We start from the raw sequence: 27773 nt of genomic DNA, 5'->3' as shown, positions 1-27773 counted from the left end.
ATCTAGAATACATATATAATCAATTAAATGTATTGTCTAGAAACTAATTAATCACATAAATTTGCAAATTTGTAAATATAACCCCACCCGCCTTTTTAAAACAATTTTAATAATAAAACAAAGTGACATATTTAAATTTCTTCAATTAAGCTCAATTTATTTATTTGTTAATTAACATGTATTTTTTTATGTATTATTGAGTATGTTAGGTGCACAAAATAGAACATTACAGCATTACAAGAGTATAACATGACATTGCACTAAACTTGAGTAAAACAATACACTTAAAAAAACCTAGCCCGGTTTCACAACTTGAGATAATAAATAAACAAAGACCTAGATAACTGACACATGACGGGGGTCAAGGTCCTCCCTATATCCCCCTGTGACCTGATATCGGAGGATTCCTCGGTTGTGTTTGTTCCCATCTTCAGGTAACAACTTATTTGTTTCGTAAATGGGTAATTTCCTTATATTAGTCGGACCTTGGGGATCCGTGAACTTGGACGCTTCTTTGGGTATCATTGTGTAATATTTATGGGTTAAGTACATTGGTACCCTAATACAAGGACCGGGCACATTGGTATTGGAGAAAGTTTGCTTCTATAATTTTTATCAACAATATATGTATACATTTATACTTTATATAATTGTCTGGGGGGTTATAGTAAAGAGATTTGAAATTCGAAAACTGTATTAATAAAGATTTTACCCATCGTTTGATGAGCGAAGACACATCTTCATAGGAAATAGTATTATGATAATATATTTCATACACAAAACTGCGTTAGGTTGTACGAAGCCAAAAAAATGATCTTATAAATGCGTGGTACATGCTTTACTGCCTTGTCGGCTTTTTTTTCATAGGTTAAGCTGATGTAATGTTGCTTTGGTCAACTAACATATATACTTAGACACAGTGATGGTCAAGGGATAGCTACTTATTTTGATAGTTTTAGAATTATAAATAAACTTTTCAAAAATGAACTTGTAAGTAATGAAAAAATACTAATTATATAATGAAAGCAATTAGACGAAATTCTCTTGTAGGAAAGACACGATTTTTACCATAACGCAAATGTTTCTCTATGTAGAGAGGAAATATCTCATTAAACTTTTATTGTGTGATTGCAGTGTGAATTAAAATATCATTATTTTTTTCAAATTTGAAAGTCATGAGACCCTTCCTCTTCGGAATACTTCTGACTTCTATGTCAATTCCGTGCTTTGCTAGAATATCCGATTTAGACATTGAATGGGAAACGTACAGACAGCAATACCGGAAGTGGTATGTTTCGGAAACGGAAGAGACGAAAAGGCAAGTAATGCAAAGCCACTTTAATTTAAATGTACTAAAAAAAATTACGAAAGTGATCTCAAAGTACACCTTGTTGTCACATACATTAAAACAAGCCCGTTTTTTTGAAATAGCAAATTGCAAACAATTTTTGAATTAAGAAGACTTTCTGATATTTTGTTAATTCAAAATCTTAAATATTTTTTGTCTAAAATGCTTAAGAAGAGTATAAGGTTTTGAATAAACATTTGATACTTTTTTAAACTTTCATTTTTTTAAATTATTTATTTTTATTTTTATTTTATTTTTTTATTTCTATTTTTTTTTTTTTTTTTTTTTTTTTTGAATAACGTCAGGAGGGAGATTTGGAAAGAAAATCTTGATTTCATCAACCAGCATAATGAAAAATTCGATAAAGGGGAAAAGTCATATTTCATGGGACTGAACTCATTCAGTGACTTGGTAAACATTTTAAAATCGTTATATAATCCAAATAAGGATAACTCTGAGATTTGTGGGGAAAAAATCAGAAGAATTCTTAACAAGTTACAGTATTTGGAATAGAAGGATTTGACTATTTGTTTCATCTCATATTTATATCGACTGGTAATTTTTCTGCTTATTTGGAAATGTCCTTGAATTTTTACAGAGCCATAAAGAGTTTCTCCAGCAGTTCGCTGGAGGATTCATATCCACCTCAGACACGGATATTACATTTACTTCCGGTCCATCAATAGACACTTCCGGTCTGCCTTCGGAAGTAGATTGGAGGAAAGAAGGGTGGGTTGGACCAGTTGGAAATCAGGTAATGGGTTTCTGTATCTAATTCCATTTCAAAGTAAAGAATAATTATTCAATACTTTTTTATGGTTGCATGCTTTTAAAAACCAATAAAGTTGCTTTTTGGCTTTATCCAGAACCTTAATTAAAACATCAGATCTTACAAATGAAATTTTGTAGCAAATTTATCACCCTGCATAACATTAAAACCATAACTGTTCCACGACTAAATCATGCACAAGTGCATGAAATCTTTCAAGCATTTGTCAACTACATTGCATGAAAACCATAACTGTTCCACGAATAAATCATGTGCAAGTGCATTAAACCTCCCAAGCATTTGTCCATGCGAATGTACCCTGTATCAGTGTATTTTTTCTTCAGTTTGCATGTGGCTCCTGTTGGGCCTTCACCGCTACTGGGGCGCTTGAAGGTCAGGTGAAGAACAAGACGGGCAAGTTAATTGTGCTGTCTGTGCAGCAACTTATGGATTGCAGTGAAAAATGGGGTATGTTATCAAGTGTCGTTCGGCAACAGAAAAATTAATGGAGTTCGTCCTATATGAAAGATCCATAAGTTAACCTTGTTTGATTGCTTTGTTCCATATACATACATTTGTACAGAAATAAATATATCATGTAGGTAATCAACCTTTTATGAATAATAATCCAGCTGAATATAAATTATGTATTTTTATAAAGAAAATAAAAAAGAGGTCTAATTCATTATTCTAAAATATTTGTAAAAGACATGGAAATATATGTAGCTTTAAGCGTTGATCTTTACATAGTAGGTCATTTAAGCCTTAAGTCAGGTTTAAAATAAAATGTTCTCTTTTTTTTTTTGGAAAGAACAGCTGCTGACTTAATCTTTGTTCAATAATTAAAAGATATAAGCGTCGTATTTATGTGAATAGCACACAACGAGAAAGCATACTATTACATTTTTGCCATGTGTTGAGCAAATTGCTTTATGAGGTTATGAAGCTATTGCCTTATTTGTAGTTAATCAAGGTATACCTTTTGCAAAGTGTGGATTGAACTACATGTACAGTCAAACCTTTTTATCTCGAACTCAAGAATATGGACCTTTGAGAGGGATATCATATGATTCGAGATATCAGAGTTATTTTTTCCCACATTCATTTAAACTATCAAAGGGACATAACTTTAGCTTAGTGTGGCTTGGACAATTCTACTTTCTGTCCAGGTAACCATGGTTGTGAAGGCGGTATGATGGACTCTGCCTTCAAATACGTTAAGGAGGTCGGTGGAATAGAGAGTGATGCTACATATCCGTATACGCCTAAGGTAATTGTTCTCTATACGCTTTAAGAAATCGTTCAAGGCCTAAGGTAATTCCAGTGATCCAATGCTTAATTATCGTCGCAAACCACGGCCAAAATGTACAATCCTCTCCCATTCTGGCCGTGGTTGAATGAGAGGAGAATAGTTCGTACTTCGTTAAAATATTGACTAATGCCAGTAAAGCATAGTAGGAAAATAAACTTTGTCGCGACCTTTCAATAGCCAATCACACTCAACGAAAATTTTTTTATTCACTGATGATGCCAATGTTGATTTCAATTGCGATGGAAACAAATATTGTCATTCGCTAAAGATGACGTCATATCGTAGAGGTGTAAATATTCAAGATTAAGACAATTTATGTGATCAAGCAGCCACGGGTAGGAGAGAGCTACATGCGGACTCCGGACCTGGCTTGAGATGATGATGCTTACTTTAATCTATTAGAAACTTATTTGACGTGACAACGTATCAGTTGTCTTCTTACATATCAGATATTGTTTTCTAAACAAAGATATTTCATATAAACCACGATAAAAGTTACATGCTTAGTTTTGTTGATGAATTTATTTCATTAGAAAATCGGTATGCCATTATTTTCACATTGTGTTGATTTTATAATTATAATAATCAGGAATCCGAATAATATTTAGGGCATTTTAATCTTTTCTCTTTTTTCCCCTAGGAAGAATCTTGTAAGTTCAACAAAACTGCAGTCGTAGCCACAGTTAAGGGTTATAAGGACGTCCCAAAATCTGAACAGAGTTTAATGGTTGCCGTAGCTATCGTGGGTCCTATCTCGGCTGCTTTAGATGCGACCCAAAGATCCTTTCAGTTGTACAAAGGCGGGGTGTATGACGAACCCAACTGTAAATCACAAGTAGATCATTCCCTTGTTATAGTCGGGTACGGTGTTCTGGATGGTAAAAAATACTGGATTGCTAAAAACAGGTACCCGGTGCATGTACAATATCGTATTTTTAAAAATATTTTCCAAATTCCTGTCCTCTAATTGAAATATTTGCATATTAACATATCATAATGAATAGTACACTTTTGAATTGTTATTATGACATTTAATTTTTTTTCAGCTGGGGTACATCGTGGGGAAATAAAGGATACATATTGTTATCAAAGGATAAAAATAACCAATGTGGTATAGCCAACAGCCTTAGTTACCCCATTATGTGATGAAAATAACATGCATTTTTATGGGTATTGTGCATCCATACATCGGTTTGTATCTATAAATTTTCATTCATCCATATCGTCTTCGTTTTAATTTTGTCAGCATTGCTTTGTCAATTATTGTATGAACAATGTTTTTTTTTTTTCATTGTATCTTGTTACAAGCTAAATATTACATAGATGAAACACTGTAAAATATCTGTAAATGACTTTTAAAAGTCATTATTTTCAATCGTCAATTCTCTCTTATTCAGTAGAAAAATAAAATACCAGTGAAAGATCCTACCTTTCGTTATGTTTTCAAGAAAACCTGCTCGGTACTGGATGTGACCTAGATTCTCCGGATGAGTGACCAGGTTAAAGTTTTGAAGCAGATTCAATCTAAAGTTACTGTTACAGTAGAACTTATGTTGACCAAACTTGCACCTCAAGCGCTTGACTTGCACAGATGATACTTCTAAGAATGAACACTATTGGAATTGCACTGGATGCTGGATGTAAACTACATTTCCAAGACAATAGACCAGGCAATCGCAACTTTTCGGGCCTTTCCGACTAGCGGAAAAACGACCTCGAATGTATATGGTAGACGCCATGACAACCCTCCTTTTTCATGATCTTTTAAATAAATGCATGGAGACCTTTTATCTGTGGAATATGGAGTTTAACTTTATTCAAGGTAATGATATTACCTAAAATATACTATAGAAGGGACTTCTAACTCCGTCTATCCTACATTTGACTAAACAGGAAATGTATAAATTTTTAACATCCGGCGATGTTAATACATTCGAGGTTGTTTTTCCGACCTCTGACGGAAAGACCCTAGATGATGCGATTGTAGACCAGGATAAGGTTTTTGTTCATGTTTTTTCTAAAGCAATTGTTTACCAACCCTTGACCTCACATGGATGATACGCGAATCTTGCTTTGATTTCTAGATTTGACTTGCGTATTCAAGATGATGACCAGGTTAATACTTGTGGTGCAAATTTATTAGCAATAAACTATAAGGTCCATATGAATAAAATTTGAATGGATAATGCATCAAGGGAGGGATACTTTTAATGTTGTTTTACTTTCTGGATTTAAATTACATTTTCTGGATGAGTGATTAGTTTGAAATCCGTAGATAAGTCCATTCCCGAGTATATGAACTCTATCAGATCAAATTTGCATATTAACTGTTGCATATTGGGATGTATACTACTAGATTAATTAAATGTTGGACTAAGGACAAATTTATTTAAGGTAAGATCTGCGATTTCTGATTTCCTCTGTTATATTTTTACCAACCAAAACTTGCATGTTGATAGCATCTTTGAAATGTCACGGGTACCGAGTCAACACGTTGCCATTATTCAATAATCCTTGTCTGACTGAAGCGACGTCCTTTAGAAAAATCCAAATCTTTTTTTTTTTTTCTTTTCTCTCGACCAACTGCAACGAGAGAAGCAAACCTTATATATCTAATGAAATTTGACAGGGGTCCAATGGGACTTGTTGACTCAAGACCCCTGGAATTGCAAGGGTGGTAAGCAGATGTGTAAAATTTAATGCTTGCGTAACTGAAGTTACATAGGGATCGATATGTCCATATTTCCGGACATGCTCCACTTTGCAGTACCTTTTTTATAAAACAATAATACTTCATGTATTTTAAAGAAATTTTATTACATAAGTAATATCGTGTTAAAAAAATAAAAAAAAGTGTTCTTTAGTTAGAAGATAATTCCATTTATCACTATGTTTAAACAGTTGGGTAGCTGGCAGAGGTGGCGATTCCACAGTTGTTGTGTCGGTTTCTGGACATCATAATGTATCCTTTCTGTCCCCAGCTCTCACCCCAGCTGTAAATACAAATATGAAGTTAATAAGATTGAAAATATAACAGATCTTAAGTTTGTCCTTGCATTACAAGATTGTTTGCACTGATTAAGGTCTATAAAGATCGCTCAAACAACAAAGAAACACTTTTTTCAAGACCTTATAAGCTGCATAAAAATGTAAAATAATTGTTGAAATCATGGATTTAAATTGATGTCTTCTAAAAAAAAGTATGGATTTAGGTAAGCAATATAGCCCAGTATTAGTGTCATCCTGTTTTAATGTTATGCAAATACCTGTTCTTGACAAGCCAATAATCTTTGCCGCTTTCTGTGCCATATCCAACAGCCAATACACCGTGATCCAATCGTGATTCGCTACAGAACCACTCGTGGTAGACTCCGCTCTTGTACAGCTGGAAGCTCATGTGACTGGCGTCAATAGCAACGGAAATAGGTCCAACCGTAGCAACGGCGCTTTGAAGATCTGATTCACTCTTGCTCTTGATGTCAGTAAATCCGGTGTCTGTGGCACCAACGTTAGCGGCGTTGAATCGGCATTTTCCGTTCTGTAATATTGGAATTTGTTTACAATTATAATCATAATCAAATAATTCATATTGAAAATCAACATCAGAATGTCAAAGGATTGGAGATTAAAGTTAAAATCATGAACAAAAAGTGAACTTTAATTTACTTATTAATGTTGGGGATGCCAAAGGTTAAATATAAAGAACATTCATAAACAAGTGAAACCGACATAAAGTTAGTATTCGAATCTCCGATTACCAGCATAATCAAAATTAATCTTTTATATGCGTACCTTTGCCTCGTATGGGTAGGAAGCCTCGGTGTCGATACCTTTGTTGTCCTTAATGTACTTGAAAGCGTCATCCATCAAACCTCCTTGACAGCCATGGTTTCCTGGAGGAAATTCGGACGAAAATACTATTACCCATTCCTTAGTTCTATGTGAACATGCATATGATATCTGATCTTTTTTTCGGTAATTTACAGCTTAATGGTGTTGTTTCGAGTTTTTTCTTATTTTTTATTTCTAGTGACCAACCAAAAAGCTAATTAAAGTTACAATATAGTTATAATATATTTTTGAGAATATTTGTTATACTCAATTTTATAGCACAGACTGTAACTTATTACGGTTAATTATTATTAATTTATTTCTCAATTACCTTCCTTCGTTGAGCAGTCAACCAAGTTTTGTTCGGACAGAGATGGCAGTTTGCCAGTTTTCTTGAAGGTCTGACCTTCAAGTGACCCTGTAGCCGAGAATGACCAGCATGAACCACACTGACCCTAAAGTAGGAAAATCATATCGTCTTAGGAAGAAACGTGATCACAATACCAAAAATTAATTATTCCAGTAGTTTAAATTGTAGAAACATGAAGATTTAAGGTTTATAAATAATGCATAATGAATTCAAAGAATTACATAAGCAGGTCTACAATTTGTAATTTTCAAGACTAAAGAGTAGAATTTGAGATTTTGTTTTATTTAAAAATTCAATGTACCTGGTTCTTGATTGGGGTTACGTAACCCTTTGGTCTCCAGTCCACGCTGTCAGGGAGATCCCCAATATTAGATGGAGGGAGGTAGAGGGAAGCTCCACTTGTGCCATTTCTCATTCTGTATCCGTTCATTGTCTTCCTAAATTCTTCGTTGGTCTAGAAGACACATATCATAAATTACATGAATAGTCATTACAGTTGCATGTAGCCTTTTTACATTTATACATGTTGCAAGATGTCGAAATCGAAACAGAGAGCATGTTTAGCTCTCTCTCTCTCTCTCTCTCTCTCTCTCTCTCTCTCTCTCTGGCACTACTCACCATGTCTCCATATTCGTTCATTCCAAGCCAGAAGGTGTATTCTCCCCGATCAGCCGCCAAATTGTGTTTCTGGATGAAGTCGAGGTTGCTTTCCCAGATCACACGCCTATATTACACGAAAATAAAACTTTTACTAAGAAGAAATAACCTAAAATAAATGAGAATGAATTAATTTTGAAAATGTATGTATGTAGACATTTCACTAGGGCGCACTACGTTTAAGGTATGCTATCAAACCAATCTAGAAAAAAAAGTTTATAATATATTATCAATCCGGAAACCGAAGCCTTGTCTGATTCTGAACTTACCTCCTAGCTTCCTCTTCCGATCCATACTGTTTGCCATGCTCCCTCAAGAACAGTTGCCATTCTGTGTCCAACTCGGCTACTGGCAGACGAGCAACACTAACAGCAACCAGAGCTGCTACGACAGCAAAGCGCAACATCTGGATAAATAAATCAAATGACTGAATAACAATGTGCAAGAGGAAACAGAATTGCTTTATAAAACTGTCTTATCATGTGAATTGTTTGTTGTTTGTCATGTTTCATGTGACGTTAGCAATTCCGTGTGACTTTAAATTATCATATGATAATTGTAATGTCAACTGTCATCCAATTGTTTTATAGAATTGTCCGATATTGTGAATTGTATGGATGTCATGTTTGCATGTGACATTAGGAATTCCATGTGACTTTTATCATATGAGATTGTAATGTCAACTTCATTCAATACAGATACCGTGGAGATAAATGTTCTATAATTTTACCTCGATGGGATTAAGAACAAAGAATGAAACACATGCAGTTAAATATATTGAGAAAACGACCACTATTCGATCTGAAAGGTCCATGAAAACATTACAAAATAGGAGATGAGCAAAAACGGACCTCCAAAACATCAGGTGCCATGGAAGAGTGAGCATCCCCTGCCGACCGTACACACCCGCCGCGTGCTTCTTGTCATGATCGGGAAACAACAGGAAAATCCGTGAACAACTCAGTGTGTAAATAACGGCCTAACAATCAGTATGGAAAAGTCAGTCAAGATTTGACTTAGTGATAAATTGTATTTGCTGACGAGGTCATTGTATCGTCCATTATGATAGAACTTACGAAATGATGATATTTAACGAGACTGTTGATGTTCTTGCTTCATCAACTTGTTTGTCGATAATTTACCTCTTTTTAGAAATTGTTCATAAGTAGAACATGTACATCCGTATCGAATCAACTGAGATATACAAACTCCGTATGCTCGTGACAGGAATACGTTTCTGTAGAAATAAGGGAAGATGACAATTGAAATGTTAAAGTCATCACGTTTATCAAAATTGATAACCATTAATGTCTTTTCTAGTTAAATATCCACAAATGCCATAGATGTGTCAAACTCTTTGGTATCTTTTATTTCAAGCTCACAGGGATATATCGTGTCGACATAAAATAGAAATAAGTATTGTTAACTGACAATACGTCGTCGATTTATTTAAATGTCCAGTTAAAGGCCAAAGCTATTGTTTTTCTTCTTTTAACAATAAAGATTTTGAACAAATTCTGCATCATGTTAATACAAAAATAGGTCTGCTAATAACGGGGGGCAATTTGTACCCATGTTAATTCTAATAGATTGTTGGAAAACCTGGTCTCCAAAAACCATGCACATAGATATTGTTAATCAGAAACTCAAGCATCTTTTTAAATATCAAGTTCAAAGTACTGGTGTGTACACTCAGAATGTTTTAATGATGTCGAACATCATTGAGATGACTTTTATTTGTACATGTATCGGCTTTCCATTGACCTTAAAATGTGTTATTAACATATCATATAGTCATAAAACGAAAAAAAATACAAATAACAATTGATTGTTATGTATCTTCCAGATTAGATTGATAAGAATTAATTCAAAATGCTTTAAAATTAAAACGACATTCTTTGGTTGTGCTGATAACAAACCCTGTATCTTATCAGACAAGTGTCTCGTTGAGACATGACCTAATAATTTTTTTTTTGGTGAAGTTTTGTTTGTACCCTTGATAAAAGCAATAGCTCTAGCTTTGTTAAGACGATTTATACATTGTAAAGTGGATTATTTTCTTCCAAAAATAACAATTACAGAACGATTTTTAGATTATAACTTATCCTAACTAAATACAATTTCCATTGCTTCATGGTATTTTTTTTTACTTGTGTTTTTTAAATCTTTTTTTAAAGTACTATTATCATTCATAAGTTTTTTATTGGTCTATCTTGCTGAATATGTATTAATCTTATTTTAAGATTTTTTTCATTCTAATTTAGTTAGTACATGTATAGGCTATTATAAAACTGTTTCTAATTCTAACACTTACTAATGTACAATAGACTACTTTACATTTATTATTTTTTTTACTTTTACTTTGAAATACACACCTTGAAAACAGAAAACCGTCTACTCCTTAGCTGAACAAGGGGAAATGTGCAAATCGATCACAAGGGAGTCATGTGACCGTCTATTTATATCTCTCGTCACGTGATAGGTTAAGCGTACCGTTATAGTGAACTACTCTCCATATTTGATACTACTTTTTTGCACCTATGTCATTTTTTAATGTAAAGGTGCTCTTTAAAATTTTTGCCTTTGAATACAAGAATTTAAAAAAATGAAACAAACAATCATATTTATTTTACTTTATTCAAAGTTCTTTGCCCCTGAGATACATAGTATGTTTTGTTATTTTTCTGAAGTTATTTGCCCTTCAGATCAAATCATTATAACCAGTAACACATGAAACAAGAAAACGTTGATGTAACCATCAATTGTCGCCCGGGAAATAAATAAAGTAAACAATGGAAATGAGTCTTGATCATCAAATCGCTTCGATATGTTTGAAAAAGGCAAGCGTCTAATTAATGGAGACGATAATCGAGAATATTTTGAAAATTTGTAGTCGGATGAAAATCGAACGAAAACGACACCTTTTTAAACTTTATCAAATCCTCAAGTAAATCTTGGCTGCATAAAATATAAATTGAAACCAGACACATGCATCACCTCCACTCAAAAATGCATTTCAATTTATGAATATGAAACACGAACTGTGAAGAATATGTTTTTATCCGATAAGGATAATTCGATGTTTTAAAAAAGGGACCTGTCGTTTTTTCGATAGTAAATGAAAAGAAACTTAATATATTGAATGTGAAAAACATATATTATTTACAGATTAACTTTATGGAAGTAATATATTATGCATCTCATAATTTATATAGGGAAAGAACATCCTGATCAACAATCTGTTTAATGTTTTGAAAACCTTTAATTCTGAATAACTTCTCCCACCTCAATTCCCATACACCAACACTTAAAAAATGTAAAATTTCATGGGCTGCAATGGAAAATTCTTATAGAAAAATATTACACCTTATTCCACTCTATTGTTACAATAGCAATGTTTGAATTGTTTTTCAAAAACGACTCTGAACTCTCAGAAAGTTTGTCGAAGTTTTCAATTGCAATTGTGTTAAGTTCACAATGTTCTAAATTTCTACAAGTTCATTTCAAATGACAAGATTCAAAGTAATGCGTGCTAAATCTTCTGACCCGAATTTTCTTAACACTGTATTATTCATTTCGTAAATCTAAACAAATATTTGGATGATAAAATTTCCTAACATGCCTGTCGTTGTTTTCCGTGGTGGTCTTGTTATCAATAATTGCCCTGATAAGAGGACGATAAATATTTTTATGGGTTTGTTTTTCAATAAACGTACTTTTTTTAGATCTATATTTATTTTGTAACCTCAAAAATAAATGGGTCACATGGAACTGTCCTGGCAAGCCAATTTAGGGACAATTGAAACGTTAAAAAAATCTTTGCAATCCTTTCTGTACTAAGTACGCTGCGTAGAAAACAATGATTTCCATATCAAAAGTTTGTTCCCATATTTTTTTCATAGATATAAAATTCTTTCAACGACTCAACAAAAATGATTAACAATAAAGGGGAGAAAAAATATAAAGATCAAGTTTAGACAATTTATAAAAAAAAAATATTTTCTACTATGTGAAAATGTATAAATGCATACTCATATTGTCTACTCTCAGTATATAAAATTGAGATATATAGACAACAAATAAGGTTTTTTTTTTTTCAAGCATCGGTCGATATGCGACTTTCACAACCAAAGATTTTAATTGCAGTACCAGTTATAATTTATTTTTTTCTGATGCAGCTAAAAGTCACATATTGATCACTGATGTGACATTTGGATAAAATCTTTCGTTGTTGTGGAAGACTGTATCAGTTTAGCAAGCGGAAGATTGATACATTTCGACTCGGAAAACATCAAGGAAAAAATACAAAATTATTAAATATTATTCGTCTCTATGATTTCAATAGATATTTTGAATTTTATTCAAGGAAAAAATAAAATAATCTCAGTCACGAAAGGTATATAGTTGTTCTATAAATAAATATTAGAAAACCCACATTTTACAATATCCTACTAACCGGGAAATTTTATCAATCAAAAAAGGGACTTTCCATAACAACGTTGATGATTAATCTGTTGCCGATGATATCACCAATCCGGACATTTAACCAAATAACTTATGTGAAAGTTAAATCCAAATAAAAACCCTTGAACATTAATTTTATTATTGCAATTATTTACATTTGACCATCTTTATCAGTCGCATGCCATTAAACCTCATGGAAAACACGAGGCGTCAGCTGACCTGTCACGCGCAAGCGCGGTGGTGTCTATTTAAGGAAAAGTACCCAATAACGGTCACCTTTTCCCCCAGGAGATCAAGGTAGGAAAGTTAGATACCTAAACGATTCCAGAGATGAAATATTTATGTAATCGTTTTAGGCTTTAAATATTATATAGATTATTTAATCTTTATATAATTTAAATGGTAGGTGCATATATTTCTTTTACTCTGAAATACATTTTTTCATTAACACCGCTTTTTAGTGTGTGCGAAAGACATTTTTACCTGCATTATAAAATTCAATCTGACAAAATAAAGAATAAGAGAAAAAAAAGATGCTCGCTTGAGGCTGCGCAAGAGTGATCAATTTTTACACTTGCTTTTCAAACTATAAATGTTTGAAATCTTTCAAAGACTAGTCCTCAAAAGGCGACTTTCCAGATCTGTGTTCTGTTTCGATCACATGACTTAACATTTTATATATAAACCATAGCTGCAGATCTGTAGCGTTATGGTATTATAGTCGGCTCTACAAGGGATAAACTCGCTTGATTATAATTATTTTACTTCAAGCGGGTTTATTGCCTGTTGAGACAGCTATGAATGGTTGGGAGATGGATAAAATATACATATTGGCTACAGAATGTGTCTAGAATTAGGGAGTGAAAGGTAGTTGATTGACCGATGCTGGAAAGTAGAGAAATTATCTCCAAAAATGCGCAAAAAATATTGCGCTGTAAATTGCACCTTTTTTGCATTACGGGATCTGTAGCGTTATGGTCAAAGACAAATATATAAAACCATAACGCTACAGATCTGCAGCTAATATAACCATATTTACTCTTAATCTATACAATTACTGTGTTTATCGATGTCAATGTATTATTTCGCTTCCTGATCTATATGAGGAATACAATTTGGCCGAGCCCAAAATACGAATAGATATATTAATGTTAATTTTGATGACTAAAACTGTTATAATAAATTCATCATCTGGTTGTTTTTTAAACTTTTTTTTAATTAAATGTTTGCCAAAATTAAGCCAAAAACACTGAAAAACAAATGGTTTCATTGGAGAGAAAATTAAACATCAGTACCTAACATTACATTTTTGCCATGGTTAGTATTGAATTATCAAATGTTTTATCCACTTAAAGAATCATTTGCAGATTCTGAACGTTTTTTGAAAAGACTTCAAACCTTTTTTTTTTTTATTAGATATTATTACAATGTTTTTGTTGACAAATACAAAGCTTAGAAAATATAATAAAATATTTTCTCCAGCTTCTTCACTAGCAACAAAGACCTTACAGTTGATGCTGAGTTTTTTCTACTTTAGATGAGAACTTTATTGGTGGTCGCCGGTTTATTCGTGGCAGCTTTCGCTACGCCGATCTTTAACAAAGATCTGGACAGCGATTGGGTCCAATACAAACAAGTCCACAAAAAGAACTATGCCCCGGAAGAAGAATCTCTCAGGTTAGCTTGATTCTAATTTAGTGAAACTATAAAAAGTAGGTAAGAGAAACCGAGTTTAAAAATGCACCACAACACAGTCTCTGGTAAAGTATTGTTTAAAAATATTTTCATCTGAAGGCAGAAATTAAAAAAAAAAGGCATTTAACAAAATGTAAAGGTGGCTGAACTCCCTACAAAAATAAGCACGTATCCCTTATGAATATTCATAGCCAAGTTTATTAAAGTTTAACTAATGAAAATGTTTAATAGGGCACTAGGGGCTTCTCACAGAGCGCAATAATGAAACATTTAGTAATGTAACATTTTTGAAGTCAAGTATGAGCCTTTTTTGTAAAGAAAATGGACAAAATATTGCTTTAAAAAACATATTTTGAAACCTATGAAATTATCCAAAGATTTAATCAATACATAGTCATTTTTCTGTTTACAGGCGTCTGATTTGGGAGGACAATGTTCATCACATCCAGAAACACAATCTGGCTGCCGACCGTGGGGAACACACCTACTGGTTGGGGGAGAACGAATATGCCGACATGGTAAGTAGACATACATGTATACCCCCTCCCCCATACGTACCCCTTCACCATTTCCTGGATTGCGTGTTACTGGTCTAGACAAAAGCTCATGGAACTATAAAAATTGAGAAGTGAACTTAAAAAAAAAGAAACTTTTGGGTAGATAAGCAGCACCTGAACTAATCAAATTAAAGATTATATTCTTTGTATGTTATTTCTCTTATCATATGGTGGCTAGTCCTCATAAAGTATTTTATGACCCGAAGAATACATAACAGAAAGTTTTCTATACCCCTCATCTTTATTCATTCATATAAGTGAAGGAAATCAACATCTTGAATGTATCTTAATTATTTATCCATTTATTCATATTTTTGTCTAATTCATTTAGACCATCTTTGAATTCCGTGCCATCATGAATGGGTACATCATGAACGCAAACAGAACAAAGGGAGAAATGTACATGTCTCCTAGTGACATCGGCGACCTTCCCGACAAGGTCGACTGGAGAGACAAGGGTTACGTTACAGAGGTCAAAAACCAAGGTCACTGTGGGTCCTGCTGGTCTTTCTCCGCTACTGGATCACTTGAAGGTCAACATTTCAAGGCCACCAATAAACTGGTCTCCCTCTCCGAACAGAATCTCGTAGACTGCTCACAGAGAGAAGGTAATGTTTTGTTATAAAGAAACGCTAAGTAGGTTTGGGCGCGGATTAAAAAAAGGAATTTTAGAGGGTCGAGTTTTCATCATTCTTCAACTCTTGTAACTTCCTAATCTGTAGTGCTGATTATTCGCTGAGGAGCTATGTGGACACCTTTGCGGTTATTATACGCAGCACTCTCTGAAAAGAAAAAAAAACATAACTTCTGTATAACCCCCAGCACCCTTTAAAAATATTTCTTTATAATTCAGATGAAATGTCCTGCTTACAAATCAAATGTGTTCTGGTTTAAAAGTTTCTAACGTTGATGAGTTATTATTTTATTTTTATGGATGCACCTATTATAACAGAATTAGAAATGAATAACTTCTACAATTTTAGGTAATCATGGATGTAAGGGAGGATTGATGGACAATGCCTTCAGATACATCGAGATGAACAAAGGAATCGATACTGAAGAGTCTTATCCATACACAGCTAAGGTAATAGTCGATAATCATTTGAGAATTGGACCCCCACCCCTAAAGAGCATAGTTCTGAAATTGACTGAATGAACTACCTTCTTTCCTTTATCAATTTTATCGCCAACAATATTTTCCTTTAATTTTGGCTCCATTGGTAGACAAATTTCAATTTCATGAAATAGTTTCAATTTGATACTTAACTCCTATCATTTTTTTTCCAAAACAAAGTAGACAAAACTTTTTATTTTAATTCCTAAATCAGAAAAAGGGTGTCGTAGGATAATATATATGTTTTTTTTACCATATCATCAATTCATCCTTGACCTCAACTCATTGTAACTTTTTCCTATTTTAGGATGGCTTCTGCAAATTCAAGGCAAGCAAAGTTGGCGCCACAGACACTGGATATGTTGATATTCCCCACCAATCAGAAAGCAAACTACAGGAAGCTGTTGCTACCGTTGGTCCTATTTCCGTTGCTATGGACGCCGGACATAAATCATTCCAGCTGTACAAGAAGGGAGTTTACAGCGAGCCTGCCTGCAGCTCCACCAAACTTGATCATGGTGTGTTAGCGGTTGGTTACGGATCTGAGGAAAGCGAAGATTATTGGCTGGTTAAAAATAGGTATGACGTTTCTCATCCTTTAATGTGATTTATTTATACATAAAGTATTGATTTAAACTGAAACTAATGCTTTTTTGTCTGATTTTTTATAGCTGGGGAGAATCTTGGGGAATGGACGGATTCTTTATGCTGGCCAGAAACAAGAGGAACATGTGCGGAATTGCCACCCAGGCTAGCTACCCCAAAGTGTAAACATTAGACAATCTGACTAGAGGGCGTGTCTCATCATGTGTACCATCCGAATTTCCTCCACATCCTTTTTCACGTCATTGTTTTATTCTGTTTGATTTTTTTTATTATCTTTTTTACGCTTAATTAATAAAATATAAACATTGAAAATAAATGGCTTATCTTTTTATCTTACATGTACATTGATATATCATCAGAAAGCAGTTTCGAAAGGTAATTGTTGCATGATGATAATGATCGAGCCATGGCATCGTAGATTCAAACAACGGTCCGGAGTATATTTCACATGCCTCGGACTTTGCACTTACATGTACATGTATCTCCTCTCTTTTGTGATTGGTCGAAACCGCAGGATTTGAAAAGCGTCAATTAATTCATTGGTTTAAATGCTGTTCAAGGCAAGGAAGATTGTTTATAGTGATATAGATTTCGCAGGACTTAAATTTTTTATGCCCCCAGATCAAAAGATCCCGGGGGCATATTATTTTTGTCCTGTCTATCTGTTTGTAAGTCTATATATTGTCAATTTTAACCCTTCCCATAACTATTGCGCTGTCAAGGGTAAGGCTTCAATATTTGACAAGAGTTTCATTATGACAAGACCTTTCCATTGATACAGAAATTTTTGATCCAGTGACCTTAGATGTGACCTTCGACCTACATTTGAAACCTTTAAAACATTTTACTAATTTATACCACTTCAGTCTATGTCCCATTCTAGAATAAAAATCACAAAACGAACACAGAGGGCACGTATTTATTTTGTTCGTGTTTTGCACTGTCTTTCATATGGTAGGACAAAAATTTGTAAAAGAGCTTATGAATATATACTAAGCCAAAAAAATGTTCAAGCATTATGCGATTTGAAAGGTAAAGTACAGTTTACTGTTTTAGGTTGTTGCCAAAGACGGCAATCTGTCAGAAACTGCTAGAAACCTTCGTGTACTTCGTGTTTTTTCCTTCAAAATTATGCACTTTCTATGTTTAGTGTATGGTAGAAGTTATAATATCACATGTAAACATTTTTGATCACGTCATGTTTTTTTTTAAACCAGAATATATTGTGCTGGTTTCCGAATGAATGCACGATTTCAGGATATTTTTTTTATTTTTTAAAAGAAATTTAATGAAACGAATAATATGACTTTTATATCAAGAAAATGAAGGAATAAAAAAGTTGAATTTGACACATCATCGACACAATTTAAAAGAATGTTTTCCCTATAAATTCATTTCTACCTTTATAAAATGAAAGAAAATAATAAGGGAAGTTTTATAAAATTAGAGACCGTAAGACTCTGGCTTTATCATACACAATAAACTTGACCGAAGTTGAAACTGATATTCCTGTCAAGTCTTGAAAAATTACGATTTTTGAGGAACCAATATCAATAAAGGTTCTTGATGAAGAACGTCCTGAAGGATTCATTACATAAGAATAAATGTAATTTGAAGCGAACCATGTATACATTGTTAGAAATGTTATGGTAGGTTAACGATTGATAAAATTAATTAAATACGAAATTTCATGGAAGATGGTTGTAATTGAAGTACAAGTTAGTACTTTGAAGCAAGAATAAAAAGAGGATGCCGTCATGTTGTAAATTTTGAATTTACCTGGTGGCAGTTAATTTAAACAATAAAATGCTTTCTTTGTTTGTTATTACTGAAATTAACGGAAGCAGCTGTTGCAGAAAAAATACATAACCCGCGTAAGCGGGTTAGGTAAATTTTTTTTGGAATAGCTGCGATCGTTAATTCCAGTAATAACAAACAAAGAAAGACATTTTATTGTTTATATTTATATCTGTTTAAATAATTATTTATAGTAGGATTAAAAAGATAAATTAATGTATTAATGATGCGAACGTCTTTATACGTTTCATTGATGGAACAGCCACTGATCAAGAAATCTGTACAGGCAACATGCCGAATGTAGTTCATGCAGTGATTAACGCAATGGGTTTTCTTAAGAAATAAAGGAGAAAATATTCAGCGGATGTAAATATACAAAATTTACAACATAAAGTGCCATAATACGAAATGAGCGAAATTATGTAAATAATAATTAAAGAAAGACTTTTGAATACATTTTTACTCTTCTTCTGAAAAAAAAAAAATATATATATATATCCATTTTTCCATTGTTCTGACCATGTATTCGATAATAGAGGACGATAAACATTCATTTCCTGCGTTAAAGTTCCTCCAAAATCCTTTTTTTTACCCGCCCCGTGTTTGTTTATCGCCCACTATGATCCACCAATCAGAACGCGGTAATTCCGCGTAAATTAAATTCATACGCATAAAGGTGTGACGAACCGCAATTTATCTTTGGATCTTTGAAGGAAATTAACACACATCATGACTAATTATAACACGTCTCTTTCTCCCTCTATATCGTCAATTCATATTGTCAATTCCACTAGTGCGCGTTACTTCGGTTAAAGGTCAAGTAAACCAAGCGTATCGGGTTTATGCTTCAATAACTCATGTATGATGATTATTCCCATTATACCTTTTAACACAGATGAAAGATGGCGCATAAATTTGTACTCTTGATAATATCATTATGTGGTAAGTACTTACATATTTTTTATTCGTTTTTTATTATTTTCGTCTTCAAAACGATTTGGAAAGATTTTTTTAATTAATGTGAAGCATTTTGATATTCATTAATGATCTTCGATTGTAAAATCTATACTGAATACGTTTCTTGCATTGATTAAAACAAATGGGGAAAAAATATTTTCTTTAAATTATTTCAATAATTTCAGTTTTACCAATGATCTACGACTGTGGATTATTTTCTGAAATGTGTTCTATTAAGACATGTTTTGTGTTCTATTATGACATGATTGTTTCTTATTTAGTGTTCTTGACCCATTTACAGTTAATTCTATTCTCATAAATTAATTATGAAATATATAACTAAGGCAAATGTACTCATTCCCACTTTTAGTTAGATAAAACTATTCTTAGTCACTGAGGTGTATTTTTGGCTTGTTCATTGCAAAGTTTTATCAACAAAAGTGTCAGTGAGAAAAAAAAATACTCCACAATTAGAAAAGGCCCCTAAAATATCCTTTTTACCATTAAGAATGAACAAAAGAAGCAAGGTCATTCGTGTATTTAAGACAAGGGCCTGATTATTAATATCTCACCCCTAGAATTAAGTATGCCTCGAAAAAGCGTATGCTATTAAGAGCATGTCAACTGCAGATTTGAATTTCTAGTGTTATTTAACTTGTTAGTGAACAATAAAATGGATAGTTATGTTGTGTATATACTGGTAACTCCCTCTCCCTTACTCTCTCTCTCTCTCTCTCTCTCTCTCTCTCTCTTCCATGTACTGGGGAACAATACATTGCGACTGTTTAAAATTCACATTTTGCCTAATTTTTATCGAACATCCCTTTTTTCAAGAATAAGATAATATCATTCACATATAGATTTGAAATGAAGTACATGTAGTTCTAATTTAATTATGAAACATCCGCCGGTAATTTGAATAATTCATAATAAATGACCTTGTATATTTTAAAGGTGATAAATAACGACAAAACTAATGCAAATTTTCTTTTGCATATCAAACTAATTCACCTTTTCAATCACTGTTAAGGAATTAGTTATTTCTTGCATCAGCGCCCAAGGGGAATAAGGCAAGGGAATCCAATATCCCCTTTATCCTTATAGTTAACGCTTCATACATCCGGCCTTTTAATGACAAATGGCAGAAAAGACTGATTCTCTTTAATATTTTCCTGGTATTGTGTTGTTTTGCTTCAGATAAATCACAATGCCAACCGTGGCCATGAAATCCTGTATAAATGATATACGACTTTCACTTTAACGTTTTGAATATAAATGTCAAAGTTAAAATTTTGTGATTAAGTATCACAATTTTTTTTAGTCTTTCAGGAGCAATATTTAAAGGTTAAAATTTCTTTCCTTAAAACTTGACATTTGTATTTGTAAAATTTCTGTATTGAAAGTATTTCAGATGAAACAGTAAACTTATTTATAACAGTAAAACATACAGGATACATATTAAAACTTGACATTTTAATACTGCATCAGGTTAATATCATTTACATCATTTGGAGAGCAAAGTTTATTAAATTCGTGCATGAGTAGCATAATTATTTTTTTTTCTCTCTCTCTTCATATTTCAGAGTTCCTTTTTTCCAATTACACGTTATATCGCCATTTTGTACGATTTCTGTAAGCAGTATAAGAATTTTCCCCGCTGATGAATTAAAATACAGTGATAATAAAAACTGACACATTGATGGATCGCTGTTGAAACTGTAATTAACTAGTGCTAATTGTAACGGGGACCGTTACAGATGTTCCCCAAACGCTCCCCAACTCCCTTTTGTTGCCATATTCCCTGTAAGCTTCACTAAATAGGACAAAATCTATGCATTTGAGACTTTAACAACGCCAAGTTCATTCAAATTTTAGCATTGCAAGCGTGCGCATGTGAATGCATGTACGTAATGACCATATAATCTTGTCTACACAATGTATATATTTTTTATACACTAAATATTAAAGTATTTAATCCAAAAGTATAAAAAAAAAATACGCTTATTCAAGTGTATTTTGATTTATCTCATATCATGTGCGCGCACGTGCATACATGAGCAAGGTGGCCATATCTTCTTGTAGAAGTCCTTTACATCTATTTATGTTCTAAATCCCACCCCGTTTGGTTGAAAACCAAGGGAAATATAGCTGTTTAAAGTTTCAGCCAATCAGATTACAACGCACGTGTATGCATGTGCATGGTTACCATACCGTCTTGTAGAAGTTCATTATATCTATCTATGTTCCAAATTCCATCCTGTTTGGTTGAAAACTAATGGAGTTATAGCTATTTAAAGTTTAAGCCAATCAGATTGCAACACACGTGCATGCACGTGTTTTCATGATAATTGCTATACATCATGTTGTAGGATATCTTAATGCATGGCTATGTTCAAAATTTCATAGGATTTCGTCGAAAAACAAGAAAGATATAGAGACTTTAGTTTCAGCCAATCAGAGCGAAGCGCACGTGCATGCGCGTGAGATCTTGCTTTTTTGATTGTCATCTTGTCTACGCTACTAATATATCCTTACATTATAAATTTCAAAAGATTTCATCAAAAAATAGAAAAGTTACGGCTATATCCATTATATTGGTCATTTCACGTGTTGCACGTGCGCGCTCTTGCAAGCATGTGCGCGCAAAATGGCATGTTGACAATGTCATCTTATCTATAATTATAATATGTCTATATATTCTAAACATCAAAGCATTACATCAAAAAATGTAAAAGTTACGGCAATTTCAAGTATATTGGTCATTTCACGTGTTGCACGTGCGCGCTCTTGCAAGCACGTGCGCGCAAAATGACCTTCGTTCCGCAAATCTACATAACATGCCTACTTATCCTAAAAAGGTTTCCCCTTAATCGGATGTGTAGTTTACAAGATCATTCGCGGACAAAATTTTCCCAAGAAGAAAAATAATAATAATAAGAAACAGAGTAAAAACAATATGTTCCCCAACTTCGTTTGGGGAACATAATAAGTGTAAAGGTTTTAAAGGTCCTAGTTCTGGTTCATATCACGAACTTTCAATTCTTGATGAAAAAAAATCCTTTTACATAAAATGTGACATACGGATAAATTTGTACTTTCAATCATCAAAATATTTCTACGTTTTATGCTGCAAGTTGTTTTATTTTGGGGGGTAATTCCAGCATATCCAGTTAGGGAAAGGAGTTGTGTAATATTTAAGGGATAGGTTTCAATACAAAATTCTCTTTACTTTCAATGATGTACCTAAACTCTCTACTATACAAAATGCAAGACATTATGAAATGCATGACCAATAAAGGGTTTATTTTTACACAAACAATTTACACACTGGTTTACATGTGCAGCAGATTAAATTATTTTATTCATGCTATAATGGGTTTAGTGTAAATAAATCGAAGGCAGTGCATACTTTAAAGTTATAGTAATTTATCATTTTTAACTATATACACGAACGTTAAAAATTGCGACTGCATTGTGACTGTATTTAAATATCAAAATGAAAAGTATCGTAATTAATTATCTAATTGTAATGTGTTTACTTAGTGCAAGCTAACAAACCATTATTCGTCAAAAACGCGCATTTTTAAGAATAATGCATGAATGATCACCTTCAAGTCCCAGTGTAAGGTGGGTTCTCAAATCAGCCTTTTGTAATTTGTTTGCGGTCATATTTAAGGATGATTCTTTTCTTTATGACAAGAGTTTTTATTTCAATGAGACAAAGTGAAAAATTAATATGTATGATGAAAACACTAATTAATAGAAAAGTACTAGTCAATGAATGATTCAGAGTTTAACAATTCAAAATATAAACTTTAGTTTTTTATTATTTTTTTTTATTGAAGGAGTGAGTGAGTTGAGGAATAGGGACAGGGATATTTATTTTAAGTTTCTTATGTTAAAAATTCTAGTCTGTAGCTAAATTAAAATCAAACTGAAGTGTAATGCTTTCTTTCTTCATTAAAGGATAAAACTCTCTCGTGATCAGGATGTGTGCATCATTTGGTATTGATCGAGTCCCTGTGTCAAAATGTTAATTCCTTTCGATCAGTCATATGCATAGAAATGAGGCGTTTTCACACAATCGAGGTTTTCTGACATTTCTTTTGACAAAAATAAATAATAAATGCAAAGTTCGAGCATTGCAGTGCCCTTATGAGATCCGCCTTGCTAAGAATATTTCAACACACGGACATTTTATCATATTTTGTTCTTAATATTAAGTGTCAATGCTATACTTCCGGGACATCTGAGCATATAAATTATATCCTATCGTTAAAAGGAATTTTGTATCAAGTCGTCTACCATTCTTCATGGCGTATTTATAACAAAGCATGCCTTCTCGACAGCTTACAACCATTATTAGTTGTAAACAACTCTGAACATTGTAAAGAACAGTTGTCAACTATATTATCTAAAGCGTAAACAAAACGTGTTAATATCATATACTGTAGTAGTTCCTATTTATATATATACGTTTTATATATACATGTATAAATTATTTTCCATCCTTTCTTTTTCTTTTTTGTTTTTTGCTGGCACGAACACGAACCGAATTTATAAACTATTAGAAAAAAATTTGACTTTTTGTAAGGAATGAATAATTACATTTTTTCTTTTGGTCGGAATTAAAAAAATGCTGTATTAGATGGAAAAAAATAAGGTGAAAAAATATATAAACTGCATCCTTTTACGGCGGAATGATTCATATGCCCTCGCCCTCGTCCAATTAAGTATGGTTTCTTGGAACAGCAAAGTTCCGGATTTAAATCTACTTATGCGCACATTTTCATAATTCGTTTAGCATCAATTTGATTAATAGCGTTCCTAATGTTGTTTATTAACTTAACTTAGTTATTAAAATTTTCAGCGTTTGTTTCCACTAATTTAAAAGTACATGTACATTTCAAAAATGGGCGTTGAAGAAAAACGAACTTTACTGTCAAAAAACAACAAAATTAAAACATTCTTGATGAAGATTTATTAAGTACACAAACTTTTAACTGGTTGAAGGGGATTTCCGGTAAAAGAAATTAAACGTGACCAGTTTCATAAAAAATAAGAATGACCTAAAAATATTGAATTATCTTTATGAAGGTCAAAAGCCGGCTATTTTAGTTAAATAAATCGCAAAAAATAAGATTACAAGCATACATAAATTTTAAAAACTGCGAGTGAAAACGTTTTTAAGAGGATGTGAATTATTTATACATTTGATGTTCGGTATTCTGTGCATGCGCACACTATGATGTATATTTTTCTTGTATTCCGTCATGTACACTTAAACAATTCTGACAGTAATTCATCTGAGACAACCCACGTTCACATTTATTGTCTTACAATATACTTTTTTGAGGTTGAAACAGTTTATCTGAGACATAATCTTCAAGTGGGGAATTTAATACGGAACATAAAAAAAATGGACCTGCAGTTGTACCAAAAAAAAAACCAATACCCTTAAATATGGTAGCTCATTATAAAAGCTCATCATCAAAAGGTCAATATAAATATAACCCCCCCCCTCCAAAAAAAAAAATTTATCGCATGAAGTATACACTTACTAAAGGATTCCCTTGCTTCAACCGTTGAAAAGTCATGACCAAATCTACTGTGAAGTTTAGTAAAATGTTGCATTAGTCTCAAGTCCAAGGTCAAAGAAAGGTCTTGTCATGCACTGAGGAATATGATAAACACAGTTCCAGCCAATCAAAGATGATGGACAAGGTTAACATTTTGACAGACAATTAGACTAAACAGATTGACAAACAAACAGATATATGGACGTACAGAGTAAAGAAATTAAAACCCCCAAATCTTTGAAGCAAGGAAAATGTTTGTATAGCAATCCAACATACCATCTGTCCTTTCTCTCACAATAAATAAATCAACACCCAACCAAACAAAATTCAAATCAATCCTTTATCTCTGTCTTTTTTCAGTATCATCACAGGTCAGGGGTCAACTACCAGATTTAAGTAAGTATTGCTTACATTTTATTGCTTTTAACTTTTCATTTTACAATTTTTTTCTAATATAAAAGGAAGAATTCGTATGTCAAAGAGGAAGCTATCAATATAAATATTTTATTGCAAATTAGGGCATTTTACGCCGCTTTTATCATATTCAATGTATACATGTATATACTAGTATTTATATATATATTTCCCCTCTCAATACTGAAAAGGAAAATGTTTTGGGGTCACAATACTTTTTGTTAAAAAAAAGATATAGCATTGGCCAGATGACAACTTTTTAAGTGGTGAAGCACATCAAACCGGCAGTGCATATTATAGAGTTTCCTTTTTTAAAATTTGAATTCTTAATTTGATAAGATTTTTTCGTTTTTGGTCAAGTTCAAATGAGGTGACTCTAAAACCAGGAAGGCGGGCTACAAATGCACACAGTATTGACAAACATAGGTGACAGTCAAGGTGTCATGACTAAGTCTTATAAACGTGAATGAACAGACCATTAATACGTTTTTATTGAAGGGTGAGGCTTAACCCAACTAACTGATCATTAAAGATCCGGGTTTTTTTTATTATTAAAAAATGTGGTTTTTAATTGACGTCAAAATTTTCTAATACTGGGATTTTCTTTTACTTTCCTTGAATTTCGCGTGCAACTTTTCTAATATCGGTATGTATTATAATTAATTAATATTTAATATTTTTACCAATAGTTTAATTTAAATTGTTTTATCAATCAAGTTCATCTTTACGATTTAATGCGTTTCGCTACGTGGAGTGATCTGAAATTATACGCCATCTTTCCCTTTTAAATTGTTTACATGTATCTATAATGTAGGATAATATATCTACAGTCAAAATTGATATTGTTTAACTTGCATGTACCAGTTGTTCATTAAGGTCCAATTAATTTCCTGAAAAAGCTTTGGCAAGCGGGAAAAAAGTTTCTTGAATTCCTGTCTAATTTTCAGATTTCATATGACAACGTTGATTAAAATCAAATCTGAAAACCATTACGCAGGGTTTCAATCAGTATCAATTATGTTGTTAGTAGACGTGATGAAATAAATAAAAATCTTGTTTTCTTTTAAAGATTCGTTAAATATACAGTCTAAACAGACAACAACCACCCCACCACCTGAACCCGACCCCATTTTGACGGGAGCAGCAAGAACAGCTTCAGATCGCGTAACCCCGGACTTGCCATCAGATATCATTTTCAATGACGGAACCGCTGGTGGATCCGCCACAAACGCCGGGTCAGCAGACCAAGTCATTAACCTTGACCTTGAAAGACTAATAACAGAAACTCTCGGGGGAATGGGAGATCCCGGGGCTCCAAGATCAACAGATATGACGTCATTACTTGACCTCATGAACACAGACCCAATTTCATCTTCATCTCCATCTCAAAACGAGGCACAGAAACTTCCGGATTTCTTTTCACTACAACCGCCTACTCTGCCGAATTTACCAGCTTCCAGTTCGAATACAGATACCAGTGTTGGAATTCCAATGAGTCTACAAGAATCGAACAGAGTAGCTTCTTCACAGAAAAAAAGTGCACCGACAATTACTATTCCTGAAAACCCCACACCACCAGAATTGCCTCCACTTCCATCTTTCTCTGAACTTCCCCCCTTACCGAGCCCCCCAGAGCTTCCCCCATTACCACGTGTGCAAACAGAAACGCCATCTTCACCCCTTTCCCAAACACCCGATTTACCACCTCTTTCCCAAACACCCGATTTACCACCCCTTTCACTCACAGACAACTCTTTGACTGAAACACCAAGTCTCCCATCGCTATCAGACACACCTCAACTACCTCCTCAAAATCCACAGTCACCATCTTCCGGGTTTTCATTCCCAAATTTACCAACTTCCGGTCGTCAGCCACTAGACCAAAGACCTGGACTTCCACCATTCAATCCTCAATCGCCCTTTGCTCGACGCCCACCACAAGGATTCCAAGGTCCAACAGGAAGTCCGTTTTCGTCCAATCTTCCTTCAAGGCCCGGGCCAATGGGACTGGGTCCAATGAGAAGAAGAAATCCACTTCAAGCCGCCTCGGAACTTTTGGAAAGAATGAATAATAGAGGACCTAATGTTCCTCCATCTGGACCCGAAAACTCCAGGCCATTAGACACAAGAACCGCCTCCGATGGTCCTTCCACTGACCCAAATCTTTTACCATTTGCAGAGAACGTTTTAACACAAGTTCAACAACTCGTAGACCGCTTGAAAGAAAATGGAGGTTTGTACATTTTTCATATTTAACTTTGCCCCTTTTAAGAAGACTACATGAATACTTGTTTGTAAAATAA

At 33.4% G+C, this 27773-nt stretch overlaps 4 protein-coding genes across 4 annotated transcripts; 3 read left to right on the top strand and 1 right to left on the bottom strand.

The window, feature by feature from the left end:
- Positions 1–356: 356 nt before the first annotated feature.
- On the top strand, positions 357–4582 carry LOC134275063 (procathepsin L-like). Its single transcript, XM_062757304.1, has 8 exons — positions 357–434; positions 1174–1322; positions 1661–1759; positions 1947–2102; positions 2462–2585; positions 3287–3387; positions 4070–4335; positions 4476–4582. Exons 2-8 carry the CDS (start codon positions 1176–1178, stop codon positions 4573–4575), a joined length of 993 nt encoding a protein of 330 aa, XP_062613288.1. The 5' UTR covers positions 357–434; positions 1174–1175; the 3' UTR covers positions 4576–4582.
- A 1647-nt stretch (positions 4583–6229) lies between these two features.
- LOC134275062 (procathepsin L-like) lies at positions 6230–10758 on the bottom strand. Its single transcript, XM_062757303.1, has 8 exons — positions 10663–10758; positions 8557–8693; positions 8249–8354; positions 7932–8084; positions 7592–7715; positions 7222–7322; positions 6696–6967; positions 6230–6422 (listed from the first exon to the last, which is right to left on the bottom strand). The coding sequence occupies exons 2-8, from the start codon at positions 8691–8693 to the stop codon at positions 6323–6325; spliced, it is 993 nt and encodes a 330-aa protein (XP_062613287.1). The 5' UTR covers positions 10663–10758; the 3' UTR covers positions 6230–6322.
- A 2211-nt stretch (positions 10759–12969) lies between these two features.
- On the top strand, positions 12970–17039 carry LOC134275061 (procathepsin L-like). The gene is made up of 7 exons (XM_062757302.1): positions 12970–13048; positions 14289–14428; positions 14859–14964; positions 15335–15611; positions 15987–16087; positions 16425–16696; positions 16789–17039. The coding sequence occupies exons 2-7, from the start codon at positions 14289–14291 to the stop codon at positions 16886–16888; spliced, it is 996 nt and encodes a 331-aa protein (XP_062613286.1). The 5' UTR covers positions 12970–13048; the 3' UTR covers positions 16889–17039.
- A 2310-nt stretch (positions 17040–19349) lies between these two features.
- Positions 19350–27741, top strand: LOC134275060 (uncharacterized). The gene is made up of 3 exons (XM_062757301.1): positions 19350–19462; positions 25417–25452; positions 26540–27741. The coding sequence occupies exons 1-3, from the start codon at positions 19423–19425 to the stop codon at positions 27724–27726; spliced, it is 1263 nt and encodes a 420-aa protein (XP_062613285.1). The 5' UTR covers positions 19350–19422; the 3' UTR covers positions 27727–27741.
- Positions 27742–27773: the final 32 nt, after the last annotated feature.

This window comes from Saccostrea cucullata, unplaced genomic scaffold (genome assembly GCF_032062105.1).
Source record: "Saccostrea cucullata isolate Sc308-1 unplaced genomic scaffold, CSIRO_AGI_Scuc_v1 ctg7378, whole genome shotgun sequence".
In the NCBI taxonomy this organism is placed as follows: domain Eukaryota; kingdom Metazoa; phylum Mollusca; class Bivalvia; order Ostreida; family Ostreidae; genus Saccostrea; species Saccostrea cuccullata.
This window is presented reverse-complemented; position numbering and strand designations above follow the sequence as displayed.